Below are 12,711 nucleotides of genomic sequence, written 5' to 3'. Positions count from 1 at the left end.
ATCATATTATATAACACATTTCACAAATTTGTGACTGATGGGACATGAATATTTGTATTCCATTATACACTGCTCAAAAAAAATAAAGGGAACACAAAAATAAGACATCCTAGATCTAAATGAAAGAAATATTCTTATTAAATGCTTTGTTCATTACATAGTTGAATGTGCTGACAACAAAATCACACAAAAAGTATCAATGGAAATCAAATTTAGCAACCCAGGGAGGTCTGGATTTGGAGTTACACTCAAAATTAAAGTGGAAAAAAACACTACAGGCTGATCCAACTTTGATGTAATGTCCTTAAAACAAGTCAAAATGAGGCTCAGTAGTGTGTGTGGCCTCCACGTGCCTGTATGACCTCCCTACAACACCCGGGCATGCTCCTGATGGGGTGGTGGATGGTCTCCTGAGGGATCTCCTTCCACACCTGGACAAAAGCATCTCCCAACTCCTGGACAGTCTGTGGTGCAACGTGGCGTTGGTGGATGGAGCGAGACATGATGTCCCAGATGTGCTCAATTGCATTCAGGTCTGGGGAACGGGCGGGCCAGTCCATAGCATCAATGCCTTCGTCTTGCAGGAACTGTTGACACACTCCAGCCACAGGAGGTCTAGCATTATCTTGCATTAGGAGGAACCCAGGGCCAACCGCACCAGCATATGGTCTCACAAGGGGTCTGAGGATATCTCGGTACCTAATGGCAGTCAGGCTACCTCTGGCGAGCACATGGAGGGCTGTGCGGCCCCCTAAAGAAATGCCACCCCACACCATTACTGACCCACTGCCAAATCAGTCATGCTGGAGGATGTTGCAGGCAGCAGAACATTCTCCACAGCGTCTCCAGACCCTGTCATGTCTGTCACATGTGCTCAGTGTGAACCTGCTTCCATCTGTGAAGAGCACAGGGCGCCAATGGTGAATTTGCCAATCTTGGTGTTCTCTGGCAAATGCCAAATGTCCTGCACCGTGTTGGGCTGTAAGCACAACCCCCACCTGTGGATGTCCGGCCCTCATACCATCCTCATGGAGTCTGTTTCTGACCGTTTGAGCAGCCACATGCACATTTGTGGCCCGCTGGAGGTCATTTTGCAGGGCTCTGGCAATGCTCCTGTCCCTCCTTGCACAAAGGCAGAGGTAGCAGTCCTGATGCTGGGTTGTTGCCCTCCTACGGCCTCCTCCACGTCTCCTGATGTACTGGCCTGTCTCCTGGTAGCGCCTCCATGCTCTGGACACTACGCTGACAGACACAGCAAATCTTGCCACAGCTCGCATTGATGTGCCATCCTGGATGAGCTGCATTACCTGAGCCACTTGTGTGGGTTGTAGACTCCATCTCCTGCTACCACTAGAGTGAAAGCACCGCCAGCATTCAAAAGTGACCAAACCATCAGCCAGAAAGCATAGGAACTGAGAAGTAGTCTGTGGTCACCACCTGCAGAACCACTCCTTTATTGGGGATGTCTTGCTAACTGCCTATGCTTTCCACCTGTTGTCTATTCCATTTGCACAACAGCATGTGAAATTGATTGTCAATCAGTGTTGCTCCCTAAGTGGACAGTTTGATTTCACAGAAGTGTGATTGATTTGGAGTTACATTGTGTTGCTTAAGTGTTCCCTTTATTTTTTTTGAGCAGTGTACTTATATTGTTTCATTTCTTTCTTCCCTTTCCTGTATTTGTATCAAATGACTTTAAGCCAGAAAATTGCATAATTTTGCAAAAGTAAGAAGAAATTGAACAGAATTAGTACAGTGCAAGTTACACACACACACACACACACATATATGTTTTCTTAAGTTTTCGCAGGTACTTACATGTATGGCATTCAGCTTTGTTCGGGTATTTTCCCACGTCATTGTAGTTGTGCTTTTAAAGTTGTAGCAACGTTTCAGCAGAATCTCATTGCCATCAGAGTAAGAAGCATTACTCTGAGAAGCACAGAGCCGAAGACACAAGCCTGAAGATGATGAATGAGACTTCATCGAAACGTTGCCTAGATACTTCCAATTTTACGTGGGAGAAAACCCGAATAACCAAAGATCCACATACAAGTACCCGCGAGAACCTCAGAAAACATATATATATGACATATGAATCCTGGAAATTCTTGTCCTGCCTTCTGGTGCTTTGGAGAAAAAGTCAATTCCTTTTTCACTGTGACAGCCCCTCAAATACCGGAATACAGCTATCATGTCACCCACCCCTAATAAGAGAAGAGGTTTGGAAGCTAAATCATTTGATGAACAGTTGAGAGAGCTGGATATGTCTAGCCTAACAATGAGAAGGATAAGGGGTGACATGATAGCTGTATTCCGGTATTTGAGGGGCTGTCACAGTGAAGAAGGGATTGACTTTTTCTCCAAAGCACCCGAAGGCAGGACAAGAAGTAATGTGGGGAACCTTGTTAAAGAGACCCATCCTAGAAGCAAGGAGACATTTTCTGACGATGAGAACAATTAATCAGTGGAATAGTTATCCTCCCAGAGCTGTGGATGCTCCATCACCGAAGTTTTCAAAAACAGACTGAATAACTACTTGATTGGGATCCTGTCTTGAGCAGGTTGGATTAGAAAACTTTGAGGTCCCTGGCCCAGTGAATCTGTGTTCTATGTTAGGCACGCTGTGTAGATTGGGAAACTACAAAAAAAGAAAAAAAAGCCAAACTCAGATCACTGAAACATCTTGTATTACTACTTTTCCACTCCATAAACAGTAGCTTCTGTATTTCGGTTTAAAAAAACAACGTATCTTTAGCCTTATTTTTTTTCTTCTGATATGATATAAAAATTGTTGGGATGCTTTAAAGTATGGTTTCGGGCTCTAATGTATAATTGGAACGAATCAATGACATAAAGCAACACCAATAGTCCATTTGTAAAAATAAAAACGTTTGAATTTCAGGTTCCCTTGATTAAATAACGCTTTGGAAAATCTCAAGATGATTTCTAGACATACTAGTCACTTGCTGGAAAGGCACATTTTGGATAATAAGCCTGCTTCAAATGCAGATTCCATCTATGATTCAGAATTCTGTATGAAGAGTTATAATTTTACCAATGTTACTATTCAGTAAGCTTTTTTTAAACAGATGTAAACACCGGCTGAAGTTGCAGCAAAGGAGGGGAGGATTTTGTCCAGATTGCAGGATAAAAAAATAATGTTTTTAAGGTACCATAAAGTCACATTCTAGTGGAAAGTTAAAAATCACTTCAATAGGAAATGGTGGATATTTTTAAGCAGGAGCAGACATTTGCTTTGGATGTTTTATTGTGGATCCTAACAATGATCAGAGAAGATTCTACAGCTATTAGGGAGCGTGGTAGATGCCAATATTTATCTTGTTTGATAAATCTTGCCTATATAATTTCTTTCTTTCTTTCCAGTTTTCATCAGAAATTATGACCTGTGCTATTGCTATACAGAAGAACTAGAAAAAGAGAACAAGTTAGTGCCTTCCTATATGCAGTCTGTATCAATCATATTCAAAGTTTCCTTTGCACTATATGACTTTCTTTCAGTGCCATGAAATTCCATTTATATGAGGCATATACAAACATATAACCGATTACTAAGAATAGTACCCAAATACAACATTTCAAGATGTTTCTCTCCTAAGTACAAAAAGTAGATCTGAATGTTAAATATGCAGTTATATTGGAACATGAGGTTAGACATACAGTCAAAGAAATAATAAACTGTTCAGGAATTTGGAATAAAGTAAACAATCCTCTAACAATATATGTCCCTTGGGCTTCGGAGGTTACAGAGCTGACAGCAGAGTAGCTTTTCAGAGTAGCAAGCGAAGACAAACTCTACTTTTCTTTTGTATCTACTCAGACCTCATATCCTGAAATACATGAACACAACCCAATTAACCCTTTCATATATTTTATATAGTCTTGATAGTGTCTTTGCTGAAATAATTCTTAAACCACTGGCTCTGAATTAGAAATGTCTGGCTCTGAGGATGACTGGCACGTAGTTGGAAAACTTCTCTGGAAACTGAAATAACTAAGGTTGCATCTCTGGTTGAAGGGTAGGAAAGAAAGAACATATCAGAGAACACCAGCTTTGTCTGTGATACTATTCAATTTTTAATATGTTGTGTTGAGAGCAGGAATTGGCCCATAAAAGGACGGAAGAGATATTTCCACTATTCAGCAAAGTTAAGTAAACTTTATGTCACATTAACTCAATTTAAAAAGCTTGTACCTTGATGATAGACAGCATATTTGAAATAAAAACGTAAAGTAAAATAATCAGCTAAAATATTTTTCAATATTGACTTTTAATGAAAATCCTGGCAAAAGATGGTAGCAAGTGTTCAATTTTATTGCTCTACAAATGCAGATAGATAAGGGATGAGATACAAGGAAAATCCAAATAGATATCTAATCTTGACAATACACACAGTCCTCAACTTACAACCATTCATTTAGTGACCATTCACAGCTACAATGTTTCCAAAAAAGTGACTTATAACTATTTTTCACACTTATGACCTTTGTAGCATCCCCATGATCATGTGATTTACATTCGGATGCTTGACAACTGGTTCATATTTATGACGATTGCAATGTCCCGGGTAATCACCTTTTACTATCTTCTGACAAGCAAAGGCAGTGGGGAAGCCAGATTCACTTAACAACCATGTTACTAATTTAACAACTGCAGTGATTCACTTAACAATTGTGGCAAGAAAATGAGGCAAAACTCATTTAACAAATTTCTCACTTAGCAACATAAATTCTGGACTCGATTGTGGTTGTAAGTCGAGGATTACCTGCACAGATAATTATTTCTGTGCAGAAGAAATCAAGTCCCAATTTATCATTTGAAAACACTGGATGATCAACCAGGTAATGTATTTTGGAAAGCTACAATTCTCTAGATAACAGATTTAAGAGATATAGGCATGGCTGATTTAAAAGTATTGATCTGGAGAGCTGCAGTATTTGAGGATGTCTAAGTAGCAATAGCATCAGCACTTAGACTTATATACCACTTCATAGTGTTTTACAGACCTCGCTATGCAGTTTACAGAGTCAGCCTATTGCCCCCAACAATCTGGGTCCTCCTTTTACCCACCTCGGAAGAATGGAAGGCTGAGTCAACCGTGAACCTTTCAGAATCGAACTCCTGGAGTGAGCAATGAGTTAGCCAGCCGTAATGTACTACGTTCTAACCATTGTGCCACCACGGCTGTGCAGAATTACAATGCATTGTATGGGCATTAAAATCCAGATTGTCCGATTGTTTCAGATTGATTTAGTCAAGTCAGTTGAAGATGTGCAGAGAAAACGGAGTAGTGTCATTTTGAGGGATAGGAATACTGATGTCAAAAGAGCTTCTCCCATCAGATTCTTTCTTTGTATTTCCGGTAGAAATAGGAATCAATTTATATGGATAGATGGGGACAAACAATCTCTCTCCTTCCCTCCCTCCCTCTCTCTCACACACATGTATGAACATTTGAATAATTATAAATATAGGCCTGTGAAAAGCACATCAAAATCCATAAGTTCATATATCACATTTTGTAAATTCAGTGATATGAAAAAAATTCAGATGAAGCAGAAAAGTGTAAATTATAAATATAGAAAGTGAATGCAGTAATCTTTAAAAAGCGAATCAGTTTGGCAAAATCATCTGATTATATTTGAAGAACAAAGCAATCATAATAGAAAATTTATTTGATTAGATTTCACTGATGGATTATGTCACTTTTTCATACTAGATATGTAGCTAGGCTCTGATTTGCAGATTTTAATCAATTTGCAGATTTTTTTCAGTCAGTTGTACCTGGGTGTCATGAAAATTTGGATTCATATTTCATTTTATTTACCAATAAAATGCAAATTGGAAGGGAGTGACTTGAATTGAATCATAATTTGCAGTAAAATGTAATAAATTTTGATAATGAGAAGCTTGGATAATGCTGACAAGGGCTAATTTTGTGTCATCATCAAAACATATATAATAATTTACAATTTATCTTTTTCTACTTCATAGATGTTAATAACTACAGTATAATTAAATGTCCAATAATAACATACCTCTGAAATCACATTATTGCTTTAAATCAATCATTGTATTCCATATTTTTATCAGTTATTTTCAAAAAAGCAGAAGACACCAATATGGTTTATTTCTGCCAAGAGGTATTTCATATAATTTTTCAGCATATTACTGATGCCTTTTGCAAGATAGTACAGTACAGTACATTGCTGCAATTTTAAAATGGATCTCTGAAGACCTGCGGTGGTAGAAGGAAACATTTTAAATGAGACCTTAAGAAATAATTTTGAAACACTTGGCATTCCAATGGGTGGCAAAACTGTGGATCTCAAAATATTGTTCTATTACAGTTTTGCCAATTTTCCTCACGATAATCCATTGTAGGAAGAAAAATCCGGTCTGGTTTCAAATAAAATGGAGAATGACTGACTGCAAGCAAAGGTTTATTTTGTTTCCAGAAACTTCAGTGACAACAGCAATGCTTCTGGGATGGCTGACAAAATGGCTGAATGAGTGGATGGATCTTTACAAGTTTCTGGGGGTTTGTGTTTGAGATGCTTCAGGGGGTTGTGCAACATAAGTGAACTTTGTGTCTTTTGCTATTCTAATGGTGGTGGGTATATCCTATTATGTGCCCTTTCCTCAGGGAAACGTAGATTCTCAATCCTATCAACTCTGGGGTAGCTGGGCTGAAGATGTTTTGTTTATGAACAGATTGGCCTGGATTTCTTAATGGGACAAAATATCCATATCTAAAGACTTGAAGCTTCTGCTTGAGGCTATGGGGCTGCTTTCTGTTAAGATTTTTCTCCATTTCCTTTTGGGGAAATATAATATTCTGCCTCTTTTAATATTCTCCAAAATATTTCATTCTCTTGGGGGGCTTCCACACCATATTAGTTAGGAAAGTTGTAATTCAATAATGAAGAGGCTCATATACCTTATCCTTGTTTCACTTGCCATCTATGTACAGCTATAATTTTGGAAAATATTATGGTTTTTAAACCCCTGTTTTTAATGTTCACTTTAATGATGAAGCAATTTGGTAAATAATCACAGTATTTTCCCATTTCCTTTGAGAACAGTCCATGCTAGTGTTGTTACTCCTGGTCATTCAGTTGTAATTATAATTTCAATTGAGTACTGTCAAACTGGCTCTTCCCTATGCAATTATTAATGAGATCTAAGCTACAATAGAATTTTATCTATTTATTTATTTATTTGGTTGGTCAATTGCTTACAAGATAATAGGTATAAGTAAAAATATAGTTATGAATACATGGATACATATAAGACAAATAAAAAAAATAAAAAGAAACAATAGGACAGGGACGGTGGGCACATTGGTGCGCTTATGCATGCCCCCTACAGACCTCTTAGGAAAGGGGTGAGGTCAATAGTAGACAGTCTACGGTTAAAGTTTTTGGGGTTTGGGGAAGAAACCACCGAGTCAAGTAGAGTATTCCAGACATTGACCACTCTGTTGCTGAAGTCGTATTTCCTGCAATCAAGTTTGGTGCGGTTAACCTTGAGTTTGTATCTATTGTTTGCTCTTGTGTTGTTATGGTTGAAGCTGAAGGATTCATTGACAGGTAGGACATTGCAATGTATGATTTTATATACTATACTTAGATCGGACCGAAGGCGGCATAGTTCTAGGTTTTCTAGGTCTAGAATTTCAAGTCTGGTGGCATAAGGTCTTCTGCAACGAGTAGAGGAGTGCAGAACTCTTCTTGTGAAATATTTCTGGGCTTTCTCAACTGTGTGAATATCAGATACATAATGTGGGTTCCAGACAAAAAATCCACATCTTCATTGTCAATTGGCAACTGAAATGAATTGGAACAGACTGTAAAGGGACAATCTGTAATGTCCAGTTCTTGATGGGGCAGACTATCTAAGGATCTACAGGCACCACCCATGAGCTTGTTGCATCAGAGGACTTCCACAAAAGCCTGAAGATCTGGCTCTGCCAGTTGGCTTGGGGCTCCAAAGGGGAAATTTCACACTGGTTGGTTGCTCAACTAATAGCAGTTCCCTCATCTCCCCCGTAGTCTCCTCCCTTCCTCCCCATCGTTAGTTATAATTTGCATTTTTAATTTGAATGTGATTTTATATATTCATTCATATATTTACAGCTTCATTTTAGTGTTGTAAGCCATCGAGATATCCATGTTGGCGAGATGGGCGGAAAACAAAATTAATTAATAAATAAAAAAGTAACATATATCCCCATTACAAGAATCTGTATACTGTACTTCCTGGAGGGGAAATTTTCCCGAAAGCCATCACTCTGCTAAACAAATAATTCCCTCAACACTGTTGAACTATTTACAAAGTCTGCACTACTATTACTGTTAATCTTCTCATCACTCCTTGTCACCCATCCCTTCCCACTTGTGATTGTAGGACTGTAACTTTGTTGCTTGTATCCTTACGATTTATATTGACTGTTTCCTAGTATGATTTGATTGTTGATTGTACCCTATGACTGTCATTAACCGTTGTACGTTATGATTCTTGATTCTTAATGAATGTACCTTTTCTTTATGTATACTGAGAGTATTTACACCAAGACAAATTCCTTGCATATCCAATCACACTTGGCCAATAAAGAAGTCTATTCTATTCTAATTCTATTTCTATTCTAATTCTATTCTAATTCTACTCTATTCTAATTCTATTCTTCATCCCAATATTCTATTCTATTCTTCATCCAATATATATTCTATTCCATTCTATTCTAATTCTATTCATCCCAATATTCTATTCTATTCTTCATCCAATATACTATTCTGTTCTATTCTATTCTAATTCTATTCTTCATCCCAATATTCTATTCTATTCATCCCAATATTCTATTCTATTCTTCATCCAATATATATTCTGTTCTATTCCATTCTATTCTAATTCTATTCTTCATCCCAATATTCTATTCTATTCATCCCAATATTCTATTCTATTCTTCATCCAATATATATTCTGTTCTATTCCATTCTATTCTAATTCTATTCTTCATCCCAATATTCTATTCTATTCATCCCAATATATATTCTATTCTATTCTATTCTATTCTATTCTATTCTATTCTTCATCCAATATATATTCTATTCTATTCTATTCTAATTCTATTCTTCATCCCAATATTCTATTCTATTCATCCCAATATTCTATTCTATTCTTCATCCAATATATATTCTGTTCTATTCCATTCTATTCATTCTATTCATCCCAATATTCTATTCTATTCTTCATCCAATATACTATTCTGTTCTATTCTATTCTAATTCTATTCTTCATCCCAATATTCTATTCTATTCATCCCAATATTCTATTCTATTCTTCATCCAATATATATTCTGTTCTATTCCATTCTATTCTAATTCTATTCTTCATCCCAATATTCTATTCTATTCATCCCAATATTCTATTCTATTCTTCATCCAATATATATTCTGTTCTATTCCATTCTATTCTAATTCTATTCTTCATCCCAATATTCTATTCTATTCATCCCAATATTCTATTCTATTCTTCATCCAATATATATTCTGTTCTATTCCATTCTATTCTAATTCTATTCTTCATCCCAATATTCTATTCTATTCTTCATCCAATATATATTCTATTCTATTCTATTCTATTCTATTCTATTCTTCATCCAATATATATTCTATTCTATTCTATTCTATTCTATTCGGATTCTATTCTATTCTATTCTATTCTATTCTATTCTATTCTATTCTATTCTATTCTATTCGGACTCTATTCATTCAAGTACAGCCAAGGCAATGAAATATAGCAGGGGCAGTTTCCTGCAAGGCCGAAAAAAATTCAATTTCTCGAAAGACATATATATATATATATATATATTTTTTTTATAGAAAGATAAAAAATAAATGAATAAATAAGTAAAATCTCTCTGAGGAAAAAGCCAACCGGTCCCTAAGGCGACCGGGCAGCGTGTTCATATTATTGCTGGGGAAAGCGGCACGAGGGGCGCGCAACGGGGAAGAAGAGATCCTGTTCTCACAGGATCGGGGGCGGGGGCTCGCGCTTAAGAAGGCGACGTTCCGCCTCTTCTTCCCCTCTCTCTGCCCCCCCCACAGCCGAGGGGGGATCGATCGCGAGCTTCGTCGCTACGCGCCCGCCCGCGTTCCCCGACCCTCGAATCCATTTTCCTCCCCCGTCCCCCCCACCACCGCCCGGAGCCCAGAAGAGCGCCCAAATTCCTCCTCTCCGCCTTTTGATTGGAAGCCGCCTCTCCTGGCTCGATCTTGCCATTGGCTACGGCTCGGTGACAATCAGAGAATGCCCACCCACCCCACCCACCCACCCCCGCCCGCGCGGGGCGGCTGGCGCGCCGAGCTGGTGCTTTTGCTGCCTCTTCGTCGGTCTTTCTTTTTTTTTTTTTTTTGCCGCTCGCTGGAACCGCGTCCGCCCCGTCAAGCCGGGGACGGGACGGGACGGGACGGGACGGGCGGGGGGTTGCTAGACGGCAGGCGCGATGGTGAGTGTCCGGGGGCGCGGGACGCTTCGCGAGGGCCCGTCGGAGCTGGGTGCGGGGAAGGCGGAGATGCGCGGCGGTTGAGGTGGGAGGTGAAAGGGGGGCAGAGAAGGGGGGAAAAGGAGGGGGGAAAAAAGGGGGGGAACGTAAGCTGAGGGGGTGCAGCGGAAGGGGGGGAAAAAAAGGGGGGACACACACGTAATCCGAGGGGGTGCAGCGGGGCCCGCCCGGCTCCTTCCTCTCCGTCCCACTCCGGGTGGCCCCTCGCGTTGCCCCCCCCACCCCCCCACTTCGCCCTTCTGTGCCAATTTTAACATTTTAATTTTAAGACTAATTTAATCATGATTGTAATTTAAGATTAATTTTAACTCCTTCAGTGGGGCGTTCGAATTTGTCTTGGATAAGAAGCATTAAATCCCTGGAATAGATGAAGGGGCAAGTTGCCAGCTTTCCCACCTGGGCTTTTTTTTTCTTTTAGTATTTATTTGATTTGTAAAATCGCTTACAAGATATATGAGAATATATACGAATATAATATATAATATTATATAAGAATATATAATATTATATAATATATCTGTTTAATTATATATATATGTATGTGTATATATATATATATATAATATATCTAAATATAATATTATATAAGATATATATATATATATAATATATATATATATATAAGAATATAAGATATATAAGAATATATATGTATGCATGTGTATGTATGTATCTGTATATATATATTTGTTTTCTGAGGTTCTCGCGGGTATTTGTATGTGGATCTTTGGTTGTTCGGGTTTTTACGCGTGGGAAAACCCGAACAACCAAAGATCCACATGGCATTCAGCTTTGTTCAGGTATTTTCCCACGTCATAGTAGTTGTGCTTTCAAAGTTGTGGCAACGTTTCATCAGAATCTCATCTGCCATCGTCAGGCTTCTGTATTGGGTTCGTCTGGTTGAATGGATGAACACTGTATAGTGTTCATCAGATGGACCCAATACAGAAGCCTGACGATGGCAGATGAGATTCTGCCGAAATGTTGCTACAACTTTAAAAGCACAACTACAATGACGTGGGAAAATACCCAAACAAAGCTGAATGCCATACATGTAAGTACCGCGAAAACCTAAGAAAAGAAATATATATATATATATATATATATATATATATATATATATATATATATATATATATATATATATATATATAAAAGATATATAAGGATATATAAGTATAAGAATAAATACAGTTTTGAATACATGAGGTAGATGCTTATAAGAAAAATTAAAAACAAAACAATAGGACAGGGATGGTAGGCACGATTGCTGCGCTTCTGCACGCCCTCTTGTCTGGGGTTTCCACCCATCTTCTCCCTCTTTTGCTCCAAAGCCTTGTAGCCACAAAAGACTTCCCTCTCTCTCCCCTTTTTCTCTTTTGACAGTATGGTTTTGTCAATCACGCCCTGGAGCTGCTGGTGATTCGAAATTACGGCCCCGAAGTCTGGGAAGACATCAAGTAAGTGAGAAGCCAGGTGGGCTTCAGGTTCACCTGCAAACCCCTCCCACCCACCCCCGGGGCCAAATGTTGTGGGCACCGACTGTCCTTTCCTCCGCCCCCCGAACCGGCCCTGCTTCCTTGTTTCTTAAATCAGGAAGCCCAGCTGAGAAAGTTTTCCTGGCTCTTCCTCCTCCTTGTCTCATGGAGCGAGGCTGTTTACACTTGGGGGTCTCTCTCCAGGCTTTGCCTGGTTCTCACGCTCTGGAAGGGTGCAGGAGGGAGAGAAGGGCTGGCGGAAGACTCTGATTTCCCCTAATGGGAGAAAGAGGAGGTGAGAGCAGCCTGGCACTCAATTGGTCGTGGGAAGAGGTTACCCTTTTTCGTGGTTGATTCTGACCTCAGAGTTGATGGGAAAAACAAAACAAAACAGGCAGCCAAAACTTCTAGGGTTGAGAATCTCCATGGGGGAGAGGATGAAGAACCATCTTAAGTTTTTTAGCATTTCTTGTTGTCAGGCAAGAGTGCGTCCTGCTTCATTGATTCATCCAGCAGGAGAAAGCACCTTTTTTCCACGCGCCTTTTTTTCTGGCTCTCCCTTAAGTGGAATTGTGTCCTGTTTTGCTTCCTTTAATATAATCTCTGCCTGTAAATATGCATTAGGTTTGCAAAAACAGTGTATA

At 39.0% G+C, this 12,711-nt stretch overlaps 1 protein-coding gene across 4 annotated transcripts in view; it reads left to right on the top strand.

The window, feature by feature from the left end:
* The first annotated feature begins 10,361 nt into the window (after positions 1-10,361).
* The window catches only part of GUCY1B1 (guanylate cyclase 1 soluble subunit beta 1), a 58,278-nt gene continuing 55,928 nt past the window's right edge, over positions 10,362-12,711 (top strand). For all 4 annotated transcript variants that reach the window (XM_087936696.1, XM_087936699.1, XM_087936698.1 and 1 more), the window contains exons 1-2: positions 10,362-10,532; positions 11,976-12,049. In XM_087936696.1, the coding sequence (XP_087792822.1) occupies positions 10,530-10,532; positions 11,976-12,049 (77 nt within the window). In that variant the 5' untranslated portion in view covers positions 10,362-10,529. The remainder of the gene's footprint in view (positions 10,533-11,975; positions 12,050-12,711) is intronic.

The sequence above is a fragment of the Pseudonaja textilis genome, chromosome 6, assembly GCF_049901715.1.
Source record: "Pseudonaja textilis isolate UNSWEBS1 chromosome 6, rPseTex1.2, whole genome shotgun sequence".
In the NCBI taxonomy this organism is placed as follows: Eukaryota; Metazoa; Chordata; class Lepidosauria; order Squamata; family Elapidae; genus Pseudonaja; species Pseudonaja textilis.
This window is presented reverse-complemented; position numbering and strand designations above follow the sequence as displayed.